The 23,648-nt window shown below is 40.5% G+C and overlaps 1 protein-coding gene across 1 annotated transcript in view; it reads right to left on the bottom strand.

Annotated features, from left to right (window-relative positions):
* The window catches only part of NDUFS1 (NADH:ubiquinone oxidoreductase core subunit S1), a 58,901-nt gene that overhangs the window by 17,364 nt on the left and 17,889 nt on the right, over positions 1-23,648 (bottom strand). Inside the window, exons 8-14 of the mRNA XM_006142455.3 lie at positions 23,374-23,559; positions 17,425-17,559; positions 15,166-15,280; positions 14,061-14,206; positions 13,644-13,772; positions 10,424-10,553; positions 3,627-3,787 (exon numbers count right to left, since the gene is read on the bottom strand). Of these exons, the coding sequence (XP_006142517.1) occupies positions 3,627-3,787; positions 10,424-10,553; positions 13,644-13,772; positions 14,061-14,206; positions 15,166-15,280; positions 17,425-17,559; positions 23,374-23,559 (1,002 nt within the window). The remainder of the gene's footprint in view (positions 1-3,626; positions 3,788-10,423; positions 10,554-13,643; positions 13,773-14,060; positions 14,207-15,165; positions 15,281-17,424; positions 17,560-23,373; positions 23,560-23,648) is intronic.

Below are 23,648 nucleotides of genomic sequence, written 5' to 3'. Positions count from 1 at the left end.
AAAAATAGTAAAAACTAGCATCAACAACCCAGCTACAGTGGTGCAGCAGTAACACACCATTCTGTGATGCTGAAGCTGTAGAGAAGACTGAGATTTAGTTCTTGGTCAACCAGTATAGATAGGTTGGTCCATGGTCCTGGCTGGCTGAAAAGGCTGGCGGGGGGTGAACTGCAGCAGTAAATCCTGTTGAGGGTGCTCATCTTTCTCTCTCTCTCATGAAAGAAATCAATAAACTAAAACAAACAACAAAAAACCCCTAGCATCAATGTACATGTTAAAAAGAAAATAGATTTAAAAATGTATAGAATAGGTGGCATGGCGGTTTAGGCGCTGGACACTCCCACATGACTGACCACAGTTTGAGTCCTGGATCTGGCAGCTTGCTTTCTCACTTTCCCTTTCTCTCTTTCTCTCTTTCTGTGTCTCTCCCTGGTCAAATTAAAATAAATAAATAAATAAATAAAATGAATGAATAAATTAAATTAAGTAATTTTTTTTTAAAAAGATACCTTTAAAAAAATGTATAGAATATTCATGAGAGTAAATAGCCATTAAGGATTTACTTATAAGGAATTTACAGGGCCAGCCAGTAGCATGGTGGTTAAGGCAGGTAGATCACACACAATAACTGCATGGTTAGAGTCCTGGACACGGTGGCTTGAGAAACATGCCAGACACAGTGGCTTGAGAAACATGCCAGGCACATGTGTGTGCGCATTATCAAAATTAGCAAGAGGAGAAATGAAGAAGTGACTATAGCAAGACCATCCCACATAGGAGGGTGATTTCTCACTTTCTCTCCAATAAGCACTAGCAAATTTTAGGTGCCCACTAGCAAATTTTAAAAATAATTTTAAAATAACCTGTAGCACAGATATTAAGTGCTATGTACAGAAAACTGATCTCACACAGCTGACCACTGTTTGAATTCCAGCCTCAGAGGCTTGAAAATCACACCAGGGGTATGTGCATTCGTGCCCTAAATCCTGACGGAACAGAGAGATGGAGGAAAAAGGATTGCAGCATGACATACCCAACTGGGGGTGCTTTCTCTCTAACAATCACATGTATGCTCGGACAATTCATTGTAAAAAAATATATAAAAATTTTATTTCAAAGTAAGAATTAAAAAAAGAAAGAATTTCTAGGGCCAGCTCCATGGCTCAACGGTGATGCACTACTCAACAGACACCATATTCCACATGGGTACAACAGTCTGAATCCCCCATCTGGTGAGTCTGAAACACACTGAGCCAGTGTGCAAATATCCAAACCCCAGTGGGCTGGAACACCCACAAAGTTGCTTGTCTTGCTTGCTCTCTCTCTTACTCGTGTGCTTTATCATGAATTTAAAAAAAAGAGAGAAAATAATTTATAATCATAGAAGGGAATTCTTATTTGGTAGTGAAAATTGAATAATACCAAGACATAAAATTGTATCACAATATGACTTCAATTATATAGCTAAAAAACATTTACACAGGCAGGGGGAAAAAAACAGAAAAAAAACCACACCAAAATGATAGGTATTATTTACAGATTGTGGAATAAAGACCTTTTCTATTTTTTTATACACTTTTTTTTTTCCAACTTTTCTAAAATAAACTTGCAATATTGACATATTCACAAAAAAGTCTTCACTGAATTTCTCATGTTAGTTTACACTTTTGTTGTTATTATTACCATTATTGCTATAGGGCACATAAGTTTGCCAGTGAAAGACAGAGAGAGAGAGAGAGAGAGAGAGAGAGAGAGAGAGAGAGGGAGGGAGGGGCAGGGAAGGTGAGAAGTCACCTCAGGGAGGATGGCCATGCCAGCATGCACACATACCCAGTGTGATTTTTCAGGGAACCAGGTCCAGAACTTGAATTGAGCAATTGGTCATGTGGGATCCAGCACCTTAACTTCCACACCACCTGCTAGCCTTACTATTATTATGTTTTTTTAAAAGAATTACTTGTTTGGGGGCCAGCAGGTGGTATGGTGGTTAGGGGTACTGGACTCTTACATGGCTGACTGTGGTTTGAGTCCTGGACCTGGTGGCTTGCTTTCTTACTTTCCATCTCTCTCGCATTCTGTCCCTCTCTGGTCAAATTAAAAATAAATAAGGAAAATAAATAAAGTTAAATATAATTTTAGTTTAAAATGTAATTTTAATTTTAAAATATAAGTTTAATGTAATTTAAAGTTAATTTTACTTATTCATTTATTTTATTTTTAAATCTTTTTTTTAAAGAATTATTTTAATTAACTTTATTTAGTTATTTGGAGAGGTTTTTGCTATAGGGTGTGTGTGCTCACCAGCAAGAGAGAGAGAGACAGAGAGACAGAAAGCAAGAAATCACCCCCGAGGGGGGATGGTCATGCTGCAGTTCCTTCTCCATTCTCTCGGGATCCTGGGCACATACGCACATGTGCCTGATGTGTGTTTAAGCCACCAGGTTCGGCTTGAACCACGGCCTACTACATGGAAGTCCAGCGATGCGGCCATTACTCCATCTGCTGTTCCGCCTCCCTCTCCTTACTATAATTTTTAAGACAAAGTCTCACTGTCATGATCCACTGGTTTCAACCTTCCAGCAAGGACAAGTGTATGCCAACACTCCCAACTCTCTCTCGCTTTTTAAAGACAACATGCTGCTATATAGTCCAGAACAACTTTGAATTCACAATCCTTCTGCCCCATTTTCCTGCCCCATCCTTAAGTCACTGAGATTACAGGTGCACACCACTGCACTTGGCCTTTAAGGTTGTGCTGGGAAACCAACAGAGGCCTCTATTTTATTTTTTTGTTTGTTTTGCTATTGGGCACATGATCGTTGGAGAGACAGAGAGACAAAAAGTGAGCAATCACTCCCCAGGGGGGATGGTCATGCCGCAATCCCTTCTCCTCTAGGGATTTTGGACACACATGCACATACACCCAGTGTGAGTTTTAAGCCACTGGATCTGGGACTTGAACCACGGTTGACTATGTGAAAGTCCAGTGATGTAACCATTATGCCATCTGATGGTCCCAAACATAGGCCTCTTAAGTGTCTTATCAGCACATGCCACTGTAGGTGGGTACATTTTTATTATTTCACCAAAGTCAGAGGACTTGTGATTTTTGAACCAAATTATAACTGATATGAAATTTTAAGTATTTTTTCTCAACATTCAGTTATTTCAGATATTTTTAATATTATTTGCCATCTCTCTTCTCATACAGAGAATAAAGGCTTGTTTTTTTTTTTTTTTTAGGGGGTTTTTCTCTAGGGCGCGTGCGCTCACCAGAAAGAGAGAGACAGAGAGATAGAAAGCGAGAAATCACCCCCCAGTGGGGGATGGCCATGCTGCAATTCCTTCTCCTCCATTCTCCTCTCGGGATCTTGGGCACCCACGCACTCGCGCCCGGCGTGAGTTTAAGCCTCTGGGTCCAGGACTCGAACCGCGGTCGATTACGTGGGAGTCCAGCGACATAGCCATTACGCTAACTGCTGGTTCCAAGGCTTGTATTTTGTATTTGCAACTGTAATAATACTGCTAAATGCTACTTGTAAATCTGAAAGTGACTGAGTGAATCAGGAACAAATATAATAAAAGTACTTGAATTTCACAGTACATAAAACAATTATTCAACAAACCTATGAAGAATATTCATAACTTTCCAATCACTAGTAACACCACTAGTCACCCGAATCTTCTGTGCAATGTTGGAAACAGCTGCAAGAATTGCTGCCCCATCATTTCTCTGGAGTGCAGAGCTGCCTAAAACCACCATTGGTTTTTTAGCTTCCTTTAGGACCTATAAAAAAAGAAAACCAACAAAAATTAAAAAGCTCCTTTGGTTTTAATATATTACAAATAGGACTGGTCCTGTAGCACAGAGATTAAATGCTGTATACAGAAAGTGGAGGCTTCAAAGCAGACCGAATCCAAGCCCCAGTGGCTGAAAAACACCGGCCACTGTATGTACATGCCCTAAATCCTGATGGAATGGAAAAGCAGAGGAAAAGGAACTCATTTGACCATGCCCCATTGGGGAAATGCCTTCTCTCTTTTTCTGTCTCTCTCATGCTTTCTGGTAAGCACACATGCGCTCATGCATTTAAAAAAAAAAAAGTGCAGATCAGCAGATAGCATTTTGGTTATGTTACTGGACTCATAAGATGGCTGGCCAAGTTTGAATCCTAGGCCTGGTGGCTTGAAAATCACATTGTGTATCTGTGTGTATGTGCCCAAGATCCCAGGAGAAGATTGGAGAAGGGATTGCTGGGACCAGCAGTTGTTATAACGGCTGTGCCACTGGACTCCCATGTAGTTGACCGCAGTTTGAGTCCCAGACCCGGTAGCTTAAAACTCAGGCAGCGTGCATGTGTGCCCAAGATCCCAAGAGGAGAATGGAGGAAAAGGGATTGCGGTGTGGCCATACCCCCTGGGGAGTGATTTCTCGCTTTCTGTCTCTTTCTTTCTGGTGAGTACACACGCCCTACAGCAAACCCCCCTCTCCCCCACCCCACCCCTCCAAAAAAAAAGAATGGAGAAGGGATTGCAGTGCGGCCACCTGCCCTGGCGAGTGATATTTTACTTTCCATCTCACTGTCTCTGTCTGTCTGTCTCTGGTGAATGAGAGCACACTATGGCAAAAATCCTTAAAAAAAAAATGAGTAAATTAAACCCCCTAACCAAATCTGTATCTATGATATATTGTCCCGAAGTGGAGGTCTAACATAAACATCTTTTTTTTTTTTCCAAAAAAAGAGATTTTTGCTATAGGACACATGCGCTCATTGGAGACAGAAAGTGAGAAACTGCCCCCCAGGGAGCATAGCCATGCCACAATCCTTTCTCCTCCATTCTCCTCTCAGGATTTTGAGCACTTGTGCACACATGCCTGGTATGAGTTTTAAGCCACTGGGTCCAAGATGCGAACCATGGTCAACTATGTGGGAATCCAGCAATGTAACCATTACACCATCTGCTGGTCCCTAACATAAAACATCTTTTACGTGGGCCCGTAGTTTACATGGAGGTTAAGGCACTGAATCCTATGTGGACAGTTTCCTGGTTCGAGTCCTGTACCAAATGGCTTGAAAATCATAGGAATGTGTTCGTATGTGTTGAAAATACTGAGAAGAGGGCCCAACAGGTGGTGTGGTGGTTAAGGAACTGGACACTCCCACATGGATGACCCATGGTTTGAGTCCTAGACCTGGTGACTTGCTTTCTCATTTCTCCTCTCTCTCTTTGTATCTCTCTCTGTCGAATTAAAAATAAATGAATGAATAAAAAGAATTAAATAAAAAATTCTTTAGGAATAAAAAAATAAAGAAAATATTGAGAGGAGGCTGGAAAAGGGACAGTGGTATGGTCATCCCCTGAGGGTGAGTTCTGACTTTCTCTTTGGCAAGTATATATGCCCTATAGCAAAAACAAACCAAAATCTTTCATTTGCTAGCCAACATGTGGAAATACATACATCAAATTTATAGTCATAAGTCTCTTAACAAAGGGGATAGGTATGAGAAATATGTCGGCAAATAATTTTATTGTGTATACAGCATGTACTTATCCAAATCTAGATGGTATTGCTTAGTACACACTAAAGTCACATGTGGTCTATAATAATTTTTTCTTTTTTTTTTTTTTTTTGGAGAGATTTTTTTCGCTATAGGGTGCGTGCGCTCGCCAGACAGACAGAGAGAGACAGAGAGACAGAAAGCAAGAAATCACTCCCCAGAGGGGATGGTCACACTGCAATCCCTTCTCCTCCATTCTCCTCTCGGGATCTTGGGCACGCACGCACACGCGCCCGGCAATAATTTTTTCTTTCTTTTAACATTTTTGCTACAGGGTGCATGTGCTCGCTGGAGAGAGAAAGAGAGTGAGAAATCACCCCCCCATGGCGGGACGGTCACATCACATCCCACCCATGTTCTGTAACATTCTTCAATAAAGAGTTGGCCAATATCAAAGAATAAACATGGAAATTATGTGTAAATGCTACATAGAGAAACACATTCATAATGAAAGGAATTTCTTAAGAAAATGTGAAGAGTTCAGAGAATTAATTTTTACAAATTTTATTTATCATTATTATCATTAAAAAAAAATATGCTACAGGGCATGTGTGCTTAAGGGAGTCCCAGATCTGGGACTTGAACCACAGCCAGCCATGTGGGAGTTCAGCACCTTAACAACTATGTCACCTGCTGGTCCCCCCCAAAATAAATTTTTTTAAAGAGTTTTTTTTTTTTGCCTTAGGGCGTGTATGCCTGCTGGAGAGAGAGAGAAACAGATACATTGAGAGAGAAAGTAAGAAATCACCCCCTGGGGGATGACCAGGCCACAGTCCCTTCTCCTTCACTCTCCACCTGGGATCTTGGGCATGTACACACATGCACCTGGTGTGATTTCTGAAGACATCAGGTCTGGAACTTGAACCGTGGTCAACCATGTGGGAGTCCAGAGACATAAATGGTACACTGCTGATCCCAGAAATAATTTTCAATAGCCTCAAAGAAAATGAAACACACACTTACCTAAACAAAAACAAAAAACAACTTCAGGGCCAGCTGGTAGCACAGTGTTTAAGGCAGCTGGAGTCCATTCGGCTGACTGTGAGGTTTCAGTCCCAGACTTGGTACCTTGGAAAACACACCGGGTATGTGTGCATGTATACTCAAAATCCCAAGAAAAGAATGGAGAAAAAGAGATTGCAGCATGGCCATCCCCCTCCAGGGGGAGGGGGTATGCTTGTGTGTGCTCATTCTTTTTCTCCATCCCTTCCTCCTTCCCTTCCTCAAGTGCATGTGCCCTATGCAAACATTGAAAGAAAGAAAGAAAGAAAGAAAGAAAGAAAGAAAGAAAGAAAGAAAGAAAGAGAAAGAGAGAGAGAGAGAGAGAGAGAGAGAGAGAGAAAGAAAGAAAGAAAGAAAGAAGAGATAGAGAGAAAGAAAGAAAGAAAGAAAGAAAGAAAGAAAGAAAGAAAGAAAGAAAGAAAGAGACAGGATGGTACATAACAAAAGATTTTCATCATAGAATTCAAAAAAGTCCTCCCCCTACCCCCCCACCCCCCGCGTGGTGTGTGTGTGTGTGTGTGATTTCATTCTGTTTCTCTGTCTTTCTGGCAAGTATATACTCTTTATAGCAAGAATCTCTTAAAAGAAACAAGAGCAACGAATTATAGAGATGACTACTATTCTAGAATCTATAAAAAAAAAAAAAAAGGGACCAGTAGATGGAGTAGTGGTTTTAGTCATTGAAATCTTAGCATGGCCAACAGCAGTTCAAGTCCCGGAACTGGCAGTTTGAAAATCATGGTGGGTACAGGTACATCAGTGCCCAAGATCCCAGGAGGAGAACAGAGGTGGTGATTTATCACTTTTTCTCTCACTGTGTTTATCTCTCTCTCCCTGGTGAATGCATGTATCCTAAGGCAAAAACCTCATTAAAAAAAAAAAAAAAAAAAAAAAAAAAGATTGTAAATATAGGGACAGGAGAGATAGGCTATAAGAAATTCCACAGAAGAACTGGAAGAGACAAAATAACAAGGTAAAAGTGATAGAAAGGGAGAGCAAATAACTACACTGTTAGTTCTTCATGGTGGGATTAGCAGGTGGCGTGGTGGTTAAGGTGCTAGACTCCCACATGGCTGACTATGGTTCGAGTCCCAGACCTGGTGGCTTGCTTTCCCACTTTCATTCTCTCGTTCTTTCTCTCTCTTGTCAAATTAAAATAAGTGAATGAATAAATAAAATTAAGTAAATAAATCTTAAAAAAAAAAAAAAAGAGTTCTTCATGGAGAGAACAGAACTCATGAAGGGAAGATATATTTAATAATAATAAAAGAATTTTCCTAAAGAACACTAGTCACCTACTATACGTATAGAGCAGAGTACTAGAGGTGAAAGGGAGTTTTTCTTTCTTTCTCTCTCTTTTTAAAATTATCTTATTTAACCTTATTTATTTATTTATTTAAATTTGACCAGAGAGGGACAGTGCGAGAGTGAGGGCGAGAAAGAGAAAGAAACAGTGAGAAAGCAAGCCGCCAGGTCTGAGACTTGAAACATGGCTGCCCATGTGGGAGTCTAGCGCCTTTAACCACTATGCCACCTGCCGGCCCTATCTTTCTCTCTCTTTTTCTTAAATTGCCACAGAGCACATGCACTTGCCAAAGACAGGGAGAGAACGATGCAAAGGAGAAAGTACTCTCTCAAAGGTGCATGGTCATACCACAATCCCTTTTCTTCCATTTCTCCGTCCTGGATTTTGGTCACACACTCATATGCACAGCATGTTTTTCAAGCCACCAGGGCTGGGATTCAAACCACTGTAGGCCATGTGGGACTTGGCTTCCTTAAACACTGGGCCAGCCCTCTTTTAATATTTTAAATCTTGTTATTGTAATGTTTTTGCTATTCAAAGTGAACTGGTTGGGCTGAGGCTGCTTTGTCTTTTTGTACCTCACCTTCTTGCCTACACTGGAGGCTGTAAGTGAAGCAACGATTTGGACCCAGGAGGAAAGGCTCACACACAAACATAGGAGATCAAGCAAACACACACAGGACAGCAAAGCAGCGAGGCAGGGCTCCTCTTTGATGACAGCCTTGGACAACTGCATCCTCCTTCAAAGTGCTGACCTCTAGGTTCTTTGTTACATGAGAAACAGAAACCCCTGAGACTTTTAACCACTACACCATACACATCCTAAAATAACGAGAACCTTGAATCTTCATCATGTCCTATAACAAACTGATAAAGAAATGCTAACATTTAGATATTTTGGTGAAATTAGTGAACTTCAAAGGTAACAATCAGGTACACAAATAACAAGAATGGAATATCTAGACCAAAAACAAAAACAAAACAGAGTAGAGGAGAATAAGACTGATTTCAGGCTTCTCTACAGTAAGAAAAGACTGTATTTATAAAGTCCAAAAAGGAAAAGAAATGTGACTTTACAATCTTCGTTTGTTTTTGTTTTGGAGAGAGGCAGAGAGAGAGAGAGTGAAAAAGTACCCCTGGAGGGGATGGCCACACTGCAATCTCTTCTTCATTCTCCCCTTGGGATTCTGAGCACACACACACACATGTCTGGTGATTTTCAAGTCACAGGGTCTGAGACTCGAATTATGCCATCGATCATGTGGGATCCAGCCACCTTCGGCACCATGAAATCTAGGTGGCCCAACTTCAGAATCTTATATCCTGGTAAGCTGTCACTTTACGAGTAAGATAGATATTCTTAAGCAAGAACTCAAGGAACAGTCACTTATGAGTTCATCTTGAGAAAAAAAAAGGAAATAAACAAAACCAAGAAAGCCAACAATCAAATGTATTTAAAAATACAAAAATAAAAAAAAAGGATTGGTGGATTTTTTTTAGGTTTCTTTAAGAAGTTTGATAGAGGATGTGTACATTACCACAGAGAAAGAGAGAGAGAGAGAGAAAGCAGGAAAGTACCTCGGGTACGGGCACAGTCACAGCACGATTCCTTTGCCTCCCCTTCTCTCCCCTCCCCCTGGAGTGTGGGCACAGCTACAAGTCTGCTCCTCACCTATCTCCCAAGATGCTGGTCAGAGACTCAAAGGTGCAGTTGGCTTACCTATCCTGCCACAGACTAGCTCGGTGAAATTTCTTTATAAAATAGTAACTCTTGCAGTAAATATTTAGTTTAAGTTGAAAGTTCATGTTTTACTTTAAAGTTATTTTAAATTATTTATTTATTCATTCATATTCATTCATTTATTTTAATATGACCAGAGAGAGAGAGACATGGGGGAGAGGGGGAGAGAGAGAGATGGAAGGCAAGACAGCATGCCAGGACTCGAACCGTGGTCAGCTATGTGGGAGTGTCCAGCACCTTAACCACTATGCCACCTGCTGGTCCCCACTTCAAAGTTTTTTAGAGAGAAATTCGAGGAAATGATATTCTGATAAAAAGAGCAAGTACAGTAGAATCTCAGTTTCGTTTGCTTATCTATCTAACTTGCTTTACACATAAATAGGTGATTATGATGTTCATTAATACTTGTTTGGGGTGGTGGGATTTGGAGTAATATTTTATATTCTTCCATGTTCTTTTCTGTATTGCTATAATTTTCAATAATCACTTACAATTAAAAAAAAAAAATCTAGGGACCAGCAGATGGCATAATAGTTGTGTCGCTGGACTCCCCATGGCTTAAAACTCATGCTAGGTTGCTAGGTGCGTGTGCATGTGTGCCCCAAAACATGAGAGAAGGGGGAAAGGATTGCAATGTGGCCATCCCCCATGGGGGGTGATTTCTCACTTTCCATCTCTCTGTGTCTCTCTAGCGAGCACACATACCCTATAGCAAAAAACCTCTCTACAAACAAACAAAAAACCATACACACACACACCTGTAAATAAATAAACAAATAAATAAAATAGACACACATAATAACTTGAGAGTACCTGGCTGAATGAATGGCTACCCGAAGCAATGTCTTGAAGAATTTTGGGAGAGTCTCCCAGGTGGTCATATCTGTAAGTGAGGTCCACTGGACTGCCTATAAGAGCCACTTTTAAGTCATTATGAAGCCAGCTGAAATAAAAACATTTTTAACTGTGAGTTAAGCACAATTACTGGTCTCATCAATGCTAAGTGCTATGTCTATTTACTATTACAAAACGTTTTCAAAAACACAAAAGCTCTCAGATGACCTTTAACAGATAGAGTTTAGTATATACCTTTCAAAATAGTGTTGCAAAAAGACATGGAAAGGCAATTCAATGCTTTAACTTGCTGTGTAGAAATGTAAACTACAAGTCAGCTATAAACAAAGACTTTAATTTTATAATAATTGATCTGTAGTTTTATTCTGTAGTATTTACACGACAGGGTCAACTATCTCTTATCCATTAAGAACATTTAAACACAGTTCATGAAAATAAGCTACTTCGTTTGTTTTGATTCTTTATGGTATATGGATCCAATTCCTCCAGAAATAGTTATTAAGTACAATGACCATATATCCTAGTTTGTCTGAGTTCAGTGCTGGTTTTGACATATTATCCTCAGTAATTAACAGTTCCCTTTCATTTTCCACAGTGTCCCAGTATAGACAGTAAATGACATGCTGCCCTATTCCTAAGTCTCTAGGACAGTCATCTCAAACCTTTTTGGTATTAGGGACTGGTTCTGTGGAAGGTAATTTTTCCATGGATGGGGATGGGAGGGTGGTAAGGTTTCCGATAGTGTGCAACCTAGATCCCTCACACGTGCAGTTTGCACTCCTATGAGAACTAATACCACCGCTGATCTGACATGAGGTGGAGTGCGGATGTTAATTTGAGCAATGGGGAATGGCAGTAAACACAGATGAAGCTTTGTTCACTAGCCTGCTGCTCACTTCCTGCTCTGTGGCCCAGTTCCTAACAGGCCACAGACTGGTACTTGCTGGGGATCCCTGCTCTAAGACATAAATAAAAACGATGAGAAGTTGTTCTATAAAATAATGGGTCTCTGCTCTTCTAAACAAGTTAAAAAGGGGACCCGAGAAGTCATGACCCTAATTGCAATGTACAATTCTAGATTGTATCTTGAACAGGAAAAAAAAATTGTTATAAAAGAGCCTGTGGGGCCTATAGGTGGTATGGTGATTAGGATGCTGGAAACTCCCACATGGCCAACCATGGTTCAAGTCCAGGACCTGGGGGCTTGCTTTTTGTCACTTTCTCTCTCTCTCTCTCTCTCTGAGTCAAAATAAAATAAATGATTAAAAATAAATAAATAAATACATAAATAATTTTTTTTTTTTTTAAAAGGCTGTGGGAGGACAAGCAGATGGCACAGCAGTTACATCGTTGGACTCCCAAATGGCCAACACGTTCAAGTACTTGACCCAGTGACTTGAAAATCACACTGGGTACACGAGTGTGCACGCCCAAGATCCTGGGAGGAGACTGGAGGAGAAAGGACTGCGGTGTAGCTATCCCCCTAGGGGGTGATTTCTTACTTTCCCTCTCGCTGTGTCTGCTTTTTCTCTCTGGTGAGAGCCTGCACCCTAAGGCAAAAACCCCTTTAAAAAAAAAAGAGAGACTGTGAAAATCAGAGCAATCAGAATATAAACTATGGATTATATAATACTATTGTATTAATACTAAATTTCTTGATTATTTAAGAGAATGCTCATTATTCTTAAGAAATCCAAACTAGGGACCAGCAGTTAGCGTAATGGCTATGTAGCTGGACTCCCATGTAGTCGACCGCAGTTCGAGTCCTGGACCCAGTGGCTTAAACTCACACCGGGTGCATGTGTGTGCGTGCCCAAGATCCCGAGGAGAGAATGGAGGAGAAGGGATTGCGGCGTGGCCGTCCCCCCTGGGGGGTGATTTCTCGCTTTCTATCTCTCTGTCTCTGTCTGTCTGGCGAGTGCATGCGCCCTATAGCAAAAAAAGAAAAAAAAAAAGAAATCCAAACTAAAGTATTTAGGAATAAAAGGACATCATGTCTGTAACTTAGTTCCAAATAATTCAGAAAACCTTATTCATACATATACAGAGAGAGAGAGAGAGAGAGATAAAATAGAGAAAATGGTCACAAGAGTTAATATGGATAAACAATATATAAAACATGGGTATACAGGGACCAGCAGTTAGCATAATGGCTATGTCGCTGAACTCCCATGCAGTTGACCGCAGTTCGAGTCCTGGACCCGGTGGCTTAAACTCATGCCTGGCCCGTGTGCGTGTATACCCAAGATCCCAAGAGGAGAATGGAGGAGAAGGGATTGTAGTGTGGCCATGCCCCCTGGGGGGGTGATTTCTCACTTTCCTTCTCTCTGTCTCTCTTCAGTGAGCAAATGAGCCCCATGGTAAAGACCTAAAAAAAATAATAATAATAAAAAATTCAGAATTTTGAATTATTTCAAACTAAAACACTAACAAAATAAAAATCAGTGGGAGTGGTTAGAAGAAGAACCTGTTAGAAATTACCCTACAGTCGGGACCAGCAGTTAGTGTAATGGCTATGCTATTAGACTCCCATGTAGTCGACCGCAGTTCAAGTCCCAGACCCGGCGGCTTAAACTCACGCCCAGCGCATGTGTGTGCGTGCCCAAGATCCCAAGAGGAGAAAGGAGGAGAAAGGATTGTGGCATGGCCATTCCCTCTGGGGGGTGATTTCTCGCTTTTTGTCTCTCTGTCTCTCTGTCTTTCTGGCAAGTGCACGCGCCCTATAGCAAAAACCTCTCCAAAAAAAAAAAACGAAATTACCCTATAGTCGTGAAAATAGTTATGGATGCTGGACACAGTATGGAAGGAAGGTGGGAGAAGGGAAGAGTATAGGGAAGGAAATCAGGGAGAAAAAAATAGAGAGGCAAGACATTTGTGGGATAAAGAAATGTTTTATTATCTTTTGAAGATAGCTTGTATAGTATTCTTAACTGGACTGGTCTGAGATGTATTTCATATTGGGTAAATTTTCTTTACGAGCAACCAAATGATGTATAGCAACTGAATGTTTAAAAAATATAGTAATAATAAAAGTACAAAAATTAAAAAAAAGAAATTGCCCCTCAGTTGTCTTTTGGAGTCTCAATAATTCTAATACCTAAGAATCAGCTAAAATGTTGTTTTTCATACATAAAACAAACAAACAAAATTTTTTAAATCCTGAATATGTATTACTAACCTCTTTCGGATTCTAGCATTAAATAGTGGTGCCTCAAAGCGTGGATTTGTACCGACCAGAAGGACAAGATCTGCCTCTTCCACACCAGCAATTGTAGTATTAAGAAGATAATTGGAACGCAAATCTGTGCTAGGAATACAAATATAAATGGCAAGCTTACTTTAAAACTCATACATAGCCAGAATCTGTGGAATAGTCTCATTAACATCAAACCCATGACATACCCAGGCAAGAAGTTTTCATCAAAGTATTCCTAAATTAAATCAAAGTTTCAGATACTAATAGCTGGATTTTCCTATCTCTGATGTGGCTGTTTTATATAAATATATATTTTTTTCATTACATACTTTTTATTGCTTGTTTTATATATTACTTGTAACTAAAAAGAAAGCTCAGATTCAGTTTCCTATTTCTTACCCAGCCCCCGCGGTAGGGAAGACCTCCTCAGTGCATAAGGTGTCGGAGTCCACTCGATTAAGCAAATCTTTGAGAGCTACTAGGGCTTCCGCATCCACCAAGCCACCTGCAATTGCTGCCACATCCTTGCCTTGAAAACTCTGCAACTAGAAATGGATAAAAAGGATATCGCCACAAAAACCACAATAAGTTGTTCAGAAAAATATAGCAATCATTTTCAAGTACAAAAAAAATAACAAACTTCTGACTAAAAAGTTTACAAGTATTAAACCATCAAAGAGTAAGAAGCAGTGGCGGCGTATCTGGTGCCAAGGCTAGTAACACCAGCTTAGAAAGAACCTGCTTCATATTTAGGAATAAAGAGGCTTCAAAATGAGGTCTGGAGAAACAGGACTGAAGCACTGCAGTGACCTCAAATGCAACCCCTGAAGTATCTGCTATTCCCTCTAGCCCTTTGTCCATGTTGTCTTTCTCTGACCAGAAAACCACTGCCTCTACTTTTGCTCTGGCAAGCTTGTATTCATTCTTGGACTATGTTTAAAAAGCACCTTCTCGGGGCCAGCAGGTAGTGTGGTGGATAAGGGCGCTGGATTCCCACATGGCCAACCATGGTTCAAGTCCTAGACCTGGTGGCTTGCTTTCTCACTTTCCCTTTCTCTCTCTCTCTCTCTCTCTCTCTCTCTCGTCAAATAAAGAAAAAAATAACAATAACAAATGGAAATAAATAAATAATTCTTAAAAAAAAAAAAAAAAAAAGCACCTTCTCTAGAAAAAGCATGTCAATATGGAGTCCTAGTCAGGCATCCCTATGTGCTCTGTCTCACTACTCCCTATTCAGTTACTCATAGCAGCACATGATAATTGCCTAATTGTACATCTCTCTGTACTACAGTACTGTGAGAGGTAGGGACCACTTGTCAGCAGTCTTGGCATCCTTTTAAATACCACAGTATCTGGTATATGATTCTCAATAAATGTTTGTCAAGTGCAAGAATAATCAGAATACTGGTAACAAGAAGAAGGGAAAATACACATGTTCCCCTCTTCATAGCAAAGATATTTCTTAAAAATTACAAACTATATATTCTATGTTTCAATTTTTTACCATTCCAGCAACACGAGAGAGTGCATCCTCCCAGGAGGTATAGGTTAAAAGTCCCTTTTCGTTTCTGACCATTGGCTCTGTAAGTCTTTGACGTTTTAGTCCATCATAGGCAAATCTAGACAACAGAAATTACACCATTTGTGGAATCTCACCAGAGGCAACTGTGATTTTCATGTTTAAAATCTATAATAAAAGTTAGTTAAATATAGGATTGGTTAAAGTGTCAAACAGAATAAGTAAATATCTAGACAAATAATTACTCCCAATATTTTTGGAGATTAATAAATACATTTTATGAACATCACCTAAAACTAAAACACCACCTAAGAAACTTTTATTTGTGGGACCAGCAGTTAGTGTAATGGCTAGGTCGCTGGACTCCCACGTAGTCGACCGTGGTTCGAGTCCCGGACCTGGTGGCTAAAACTCACGCTGGGCGCGTATGCGTGCGTGCCCAAGATCCCGAGGAGAATGGAGGAGAAGGGATTGCAGAGTGGCCATCCCCACTGGGAGGTGATTTCTCGCTTTCTGTCTCTCTGTCTCTCTCTGTCTATCTGGCGAGCACATGCACCCTATAGCAAAAAAAAACAAAACAAAACAAAACAAAAAAACCTCTCCAAAAAAAAAAAAAAAGAAACTTTTATTTGTGGGGTTGACAAGTGGTATGGTGGTTAAGGTGCTGGACTCCTACATGGCCAACCATGGTTCTGGTCCCAGACCTGGCAGCTTCCTTTCTCACTTTCCCTCCTCCTTTCTGGTCGAATTAAAAAATAATAACAAATAAAATTAAATAAACAATTATCTAAAACTAAAAAATAAGTTTGATATATTATACTTTTTTTAAGCTGAACAACCCTAAAAATTACAACACATCAAAAATCTGATAGCTGAAAAAGCAAAACCACTTTTATTTACTAAACATGAGTACTTTTATGTATTTTATCAAAATTATGTAAATTCTTACATTCAGTTTCTTTTCTCTAATTAACAAAAGTGAAATAGATTAAGAAGGCACCTCCTTAAAAAAAAAAAAGAATTATTGGGGCTAGCAGGTGACATGGTGGTTAAGGTGCTGACTCCCACATGGGCAGCCACAGTTTGAGTCCCGGACTGGGTGGGTTGCTTTCTCATTTTCCTTCTCTCTCTGTTGCTCTCTGATCAAATTCAAAAAAAAAAAAAAAGTAATAATGAATTAAATTAAATAAAAAGGGCCAGCAGACAGCATAGCAGTTATGTCACTGGACTCCTACAGTTTGAATCCCAGACCTGGTGGCTTAAAGCCCACGCCAGACGCATGTGTGTGCATGCTCAAGATCCGAGAAAGAGAATGGAGAAGAAAAGATTGCAGAGTGATCACGGATTTCTCACTTTCCCTCCTACTGTCTGTCTGTCTTTCTCTCTGGCAAGTGCATATGCTCTAAGACAAAAACCTCTAGGGTAGGGACCAGCAGTTGGCGTAATGGCTATGTCGCTGGACTCCCATGTAGTCGACCACGGTTCGCGTCCCGGACCCGGTGGCTTAAAACTCACACTGGGCGCGTGTGAGTGCGTGCCAAAGATCCCAAGAGGAGAATGGTGGAGAAAGGACTGTGACGTGGCCATCACTTACTGACTATCTGTCTCTCTCTGTCTGGTGAGCGCATGTACCCTATGGCAAAAACCTCTCAAAAAAAAAAAAAAAAGAATTATTAAATTTTATTTGCTATCATTATTATTTTTCAACTTGCTACAGGGCACATGTGCTCACCAGAGAGAGAAAGCAAGTCACCAAGTCTGCCTCTAGAACTGTGGGAGTCCAATGCCTTAACCACCATAGCATCTGCTGGTCCTGAGAAGATATCTTGATCTACTTCAATCTATTGATATGGGAGTTAAAGAGATCTTCCTCAAAGTCAATGAAAGATCTAGAACTATTAATGTCAGTTTTGTCCCATTCTCTACATAAACAACCTGGATTTCAAGAGTCTATATTTAGTAACTAGTTTGCAAATATAAGTTCTTTAAGGAGACCAGCAGGTGGTATGGTGGCTAAAGCATTGGACACGCCCACATGGCTGACCACAGTTTGAGTCCCGGAAGTGGTACCTTGCTTTCTCACTTTCCCTGTCTCTCTTTCTCTCTCTCTGGTCAAATTAAAATGAACAAATAAATAAAAATAAATTTAAAAAATATAATTCTTTAAAAACAAGTTCTTTAAAATTACTATAAAATTTCCTTTAAATCAACTGTAAATATTAAGGAAAGCAATAGAGCATATACCTGGTTTTATCAGAAATCCACTCCTCATTGATGTCTTCATGCATCCGTGGCAAAATCCTCATCACCTCTCCAGTTCTTGTGCTAACCACAATATTACTTCCAACTGCATCCATTACATCAATAGATTCTGTCTTTCTGAGAAAATAAACACATACAGTTTACATTTATTGTGTTGATTCTAGTATGAACAAGGTTTCTATTACCTGTTTTTTTTTTTTTAAATTATAATTAATTTCTTTCCTTAGGTTTCTAAAATAATTGAACTTGAAGAAATTGCAATAAATAAATTAAAAAAATGTACCCCTTAGGGCCAGCTCATGGGGTGGTAGTTAAGGTGGTTGGATCCCACATGGCCAACAGCACAGTTTGCATCTCGGATCAAGTGGCTTATGAAACACACTGGGCACATGTGTATGGGTGCCCAAAATCCCAAAAGAAGGGAGACAGAGAAGTGACCGTGGTGTGACAGAGCCCCATAGGGGATGCCTTCTCACTTTCCTTTTCTCTGTGTCTCTATCTGGCAAATTAAAAAAAAAAAATGTACCCCCATATTTAAACACATCACATAATGTCATTAATATAATAATGAACTCTTTAAAACTATTATCTAGGGGCCAGCAGATAGCAGAGATATTAAGGTGATCAGATCCCAGATGACCAATTCCATGGTTCGAGTCCCAGACCTGGCAGCTTGAAAATCATGCCAGGTGCATGTACATGCATGTCCAAAATCCTGAGAGGAGAATGGAGAAAGGACTGCAGCATGACCATCCCACTGGGGGATGATTTCTCACTTTCCCTCTTTCTTTCTGTCTCTTTCCAAAGAGTGCACACACCCTATAGCAAATACTAAAAAACAGAACAAAACAAAAAAACCTCCCTATTATCTGTGACTAGTTCTGTTGAGTGCTGTCATAGGAAGTTAGATCCCATGTGGCTGACTGTGGTCTGAGTCCTGACCCAGGTGGCTTGGAAAACACACCAGGCACATGTGCACACTCAACATCCCTCTAGGATGGAAGAGAGAAATGGAGGAAAACAGGATTGCAGAATGACTGCACCCCATTAGAGGTTGTGTTCTCTCTCTCTCTCACCCTCTCTCTTTGTTGGAAACACCTGCACTCTGGTTATAAAATAAATAAATAAATAAATAATTTTAAAACCAGGGCCAACAGGTGGCATAGTGGTTAAGGTGCTGGACTCCCACATGCCAAACATGTTTCAGGACCTGAGGCTTAAAACTCATGTCAGGTGCATGTGCTTGCTTGCCCAAAATACCAAAAGGAGAATGGAGAAGGGATTGCAGTGGCCATCTACCCTGGGGGGTGATTTCCCACTCTGTCTATCCTGCGAGCACACACGCTCTATAGCAAAAATCTCTCTAAAAAAATGAAAAATAACCAAACAAAAGCTGTTACCTGACACAGAAACCAGGTTGAAGGGGCTCCAACTAGCCAAATCTGGAGCAATTTCGGTATCAAAACAAGTCGTGAGACCAGCAGTTGGCATAATGGCTATGTCACTGAACTCTCATTTAGTCCACTGAGGTTTGAGTCCTGGACCCGGTAGCTTAAAACTCACACCAGGTGCATGTGCGTGCGTGCCCAAGATCCCAAGAGGAGAATGGAGGAGAAGGGATTGTGGTGTGGCCATCCCCCCTGGGGGGTGATTTCTCGCTTTCTGTCTCTCTGTCTGTCTCTTTCTGGCAAGCGCACACAGACTACAGCAAAACAAAACAAAAACAACAAGTTAACAAGAGGGGTGGGATGTCTAGCTATGGCCAATTCAGAACTCAATCTTCTCTCCAAAAAAAAAAAAAAAACCAAAACCAAACAAAACAAAAGCTGGACCAAGTTGACAAACCCCCATTTCAGCACTTTGAAAATCTACCAAAGGCATAAAGCAACGTGAGAAGCATTAAAATCGCCATACTTTGAATAAGAACAGTGGATATCGACAGTGGTCTGACTCGAGTGCCATTATTATCCTGCTCTCCACTATCTTGAACTGGACTATTTTCTAGGCTAGACCAGGTTGTTAGGAGATTCTTTGCTGAAGATGGAGACAACTCACTCAATTTGGAGCAACGTCCAAACACATCTGTGGACATATCTTGGAGGTTGTTGAGGCTGAGAAAAGCCTAAAGTTGTAGATGGAACAAGCATTCCTAGCTGAAGTAGTGCATATGAACAGCTGAGATCAGAAAGAGCCCAATATAGTCACAGGTCCTGAAAAACACTGAGACTGAACAGGCCTGGTGGAAAATAAAGACTGGGAGCTTTGAATACTGCCTAAACTTTGAACATGCTCTCCTATCTACAAATAGGTCTACTGGCAGAGGATAGAAGTTGTTTTGAGTCATGGTGTTTGAGCACTGTCACTATCTAACTACTAAGTTATACAGAAATAGGGGCAACTCCTAAGAAGCCTCACATTAAACATAACCTTAAAAATATTCATATTTGTTGAACCTACGTGCTCCATTTCTTGGTTTAATCAGAGGAATTAGAGATGTACAAAAAAATTTTATGAACAGCAATATTTTTCACAAATTTATTAATTACACAATAAAGAAACAACAAACTAAATGTCTAGTAACAGGAACTGGTTAAATTAAGTACGACACATCCACATGGCTAAAAACTTAATATACATATTGAGGCAAAATGGATAAATCTAGAAGAAATAATGCTAAGTGAAATAAGCTAGCTTCTAAAAGACAAATACCAGGCTACTGGAGGCATGGTGGTTAAGGCTGCTGGATCCCACATGGCTGACTCTGTGGTTCAAGTTGTGGACCCAGTGAATTGAAAAACACACTAGTCATCACATGTGTGTACACGCCCAAAATCCCAAGATGAGAGTGGAGGAGATGGGATCACAGTGTGGCCATCCCCCCAAAGGGTAATTTTTCTTTTTGTCTCTCCCCCATTCTCTTCTGTGTGCACACAGATCCTATAGAAGATAAATAAAAGACAAATATTGCATATCCTCACTTAAAAAATACCACATGTACTCACTCATTAGCAAAAGCTGAGAGTGTAATGGTAGATACCAGAAGCTGAAGAAGGAAAAGTGATGGGAGGGGATGAGGAGAACTTGTTTAACAGATATGAAAGTTCACGTAAATGAGCAGCATGTGGTACAGACAATTAGAGCACAGTAATGAGAGTTAGTGACAATTCAGTGTTTATCTCCAAATAACCAGTAGAGCAAATCTCCAATGTGCACAACACTAAGTAACCATAAATGCTGGAGAAGGTGAATGTGTATTCCTTGTTTTGATTATTACACATTTATATGTATTTTCAAAAGCCACCCTGGCCCTTGACCCATTCTCTCTCTTTACCTACTGAGGCCTGTTCCTACCTCTCGGGAATATACTTACACCTTTACTTAATAAACTACCTTTACTTTTCATTATTTAATTTAATTTTTTTTTTTTTTTTGGAGAGGTTTTTGCTATAGGGCACATGCACTCACCAGAGAGACAGAGAAAAAGAGAGACAGAAAGTGAGAAATCACCCCCAGAGGGGATAGCCACACAGCAGTCCCTTCTCCATTCTCATCTCAGGATCTTGGGAACACATGCACACGTGTGTGCCCAGTGTGAGTTTAAGCAACCGGGTTCGGAACTCGAACCACAGTCGACTACATGGGAGTCCAGTGACATAGCCATTATGCCAACTGCTGGTCCCAAATTCTTTGTCTGAAGCCATCCCACAGCATATATTGTGGCGAGCCAAGCCAGGAGTCAGCCACTTTAGCCTATTCAAATCCCACAACAAAGACTCACCTGCCCTTGTCGGAAAACTTAAAGGTGTAAAAATTACAGATCATACAATAGGGACACCAACCCCTTGGAAGTTCCTCAATTTCTACTGTGAGTCATCCAGCACCAATAACAGCCCTCCTAACAATGAATATTAGGACTAACTCAACTATCTGTCCTTGGTCCCTCTCTCATCAAAATCAGGGCAAGAGTTCTGTGATCTCCGATAGGCAGGGCCAATGTCCCATTCTAGTATGAAGCAATTACAGAAGACAGACCATCTACCCTCAACTCCCCAAAAAGATTTATGGGAATCACGGCTTTCAGGGCAGAAATGAGTCAGGAAGAAAGCAAATGGAAGCGGGTAACAGCTGGAGCGTATGCCTATGAGGGTAGATTTAAAAAAACAATCAGGGCAGATAATCCCCTGCACAAGTTAATGTAGGCAGATTTCCAGTGGAGGATGTCTAGCTGATGAAGCCACATTTGATATAGCCAATGAGATGAGAATAATCATCTCATGTGCCCAGACAATGATCAACTGATGAGACCTAGATTAAAAAGTATAAACCGGGGGCCGGCAGGTGGCGAGGTAGTTAAGGGCACTGGACTTGCACATGGCCAACCATGGTTTGAGTCCTAGACCTGGTGGCTTGTTTTCTCACTTTTCCTCTCTCTCTCTCACTCTCTCATTGTGTCCCTCTCTGGTCAAATTCAAGTAAATAAATGAATAAATAAGGTTAAATAAAAAATATTTTTTTAAAAATTATAAACCTCACAAAATGTAACTGTTGTGGTTCTTGTACTACTTTTTCTCTGTCTCTCTCACTCTCTGCTCAGATCCACTCCTACCTCTTGGGAGTGTACTTAAATGCTTTTACTTAGTAAACTATCATTTCCCTTTGCTAAAAAAAAGAAAAAGAAGAACCAGCAGTTAGTGTAATGGCTAAGTTGCTGGACTTCCATGTGGTTGACTGCGGTTCAAGTCCCAGACCCAGTGGCTTAAACTCACGCCAGGCACAGGTGTATACGTGCCCAAGATCCCGAGAGGAGAAAGGAGGAGGAGGGATTGCAGCATAGCCATTTCCCCTGGGAGGGGTGATTTCTTGCTTTTTATCTCTGTCTTTCTGGCAAACACACGTGCCCTATAGCAAAAACCACTCCAAAAAAAAAAAAAAAAAGAAAAAAGAAAAACCACCCAGTACTCCACAAAGATGTACCGCTATCATATACAAGCTAGAAATTACAATAAAATTATTGTTGAAGTAAATAAATACAATTGGAATGTGGTAGAAAGTGCAAAATAAACCTTAAAATATAATAAAAGACACAATAAATTTGAACTATCATGACTATTTTACTCCATGGAAGAGTAAGTGACAAAAAATGTATTTTCTCAATTGTCAGAGTACATATCCTTGGCAGAGAGAGAGAGAGACAGAGAAACAAGAGAGGGAGGAAGCAGGAAAGAGAAAGAGAAAGTATCTCCAACAGGGATCGGTCACACCATCACTTCTCCATTTTTCCATCCTGCTGGTATTGTGCACACATATGTGTATCTGCCCAGTGGTTTTTTTGGGGGGAGAAGTTTTTGCTATAGGGCATGTGTGCTTGCCAGAAAGACAGAGACACAGAAAGCGAGAAATCACCTCCCCCCCCCCCCCGGGGGGTGGCGCCGCGGGCATACCACGGGCGGATGGCCATGCGGCAATCCCTTCTCCTCCATTCTCCTCTTGGGATCTTGGGCATGCATGCACATGCGCCCGGCCTGAGTTTAAGCCACCGGGTCTGGGACTCGAACCATGGTCAACTATGTGGGAGTCCAGTGACACAGCCATTACGCTAACTGCTGGTCCCTGCCCACTGTGTTTTTGAAGCCACTGGGTTGGAATTTGAACCACAGTCAGCAATGTGGAATCTAGTTCCCTTTAAACACTAGGTTATGAGGCCAGCTCATCCCCACAAAATAATTCTGTTAATTAAGGACTTCAGAATTAATTTCTAAGAAAACTACAATTAATTTGCATAGGTTTTTCCTATACTTCAGTCTTAACTATTTATCGTCCATTAAAGTTTAATGTAAACAAAATTCAGCAAGAAAATGATCCTTAACATTTTCTGAATAGTAGTGTATTACAGATAAAAATTAAAACTGTCAAAAAATACAAATATGATACCTTGTTTCCCAAGGCCGGGCAGTAAAGGCATAAGGCTTAGACGTTAGGGCACCTACAGGGCAGATATCAATGATGTTCCCAGATAATTCAGACATAAACATCTTCTCAATATAAGTGCCAACTTGCATATCATTTCCTCTGCCTGTTGTTCCCAAATCATCTACTCCAGCAATCTCACTTGCAAACCTGAAAGATAAAAATGCATCATCAGTACTAAAAATTATAGTGGACACTAGAGACAAAGTGAAAGAGAGTGTGGGAGGGGAAGAGCATAG

This window comes from Tupaia chinensis, unplaced genomic scaffold (genome assembly GCF_000334495.1).
Source record: "Tupaia chinensis unplaced genomic scaffold, TupChi_1.0 Scaffold000076_1, whole genome shotgun sequence".
Taxonomy (NCBI): Eukaryota; Metazoa; Chordata; class Mammalia; order Scandentia; family Tupaiidae; genus Tupaia; species Tupaia belangeri.
This window is presented reverse-complemented; position numbering and strand designations above follow the sequence as displayed.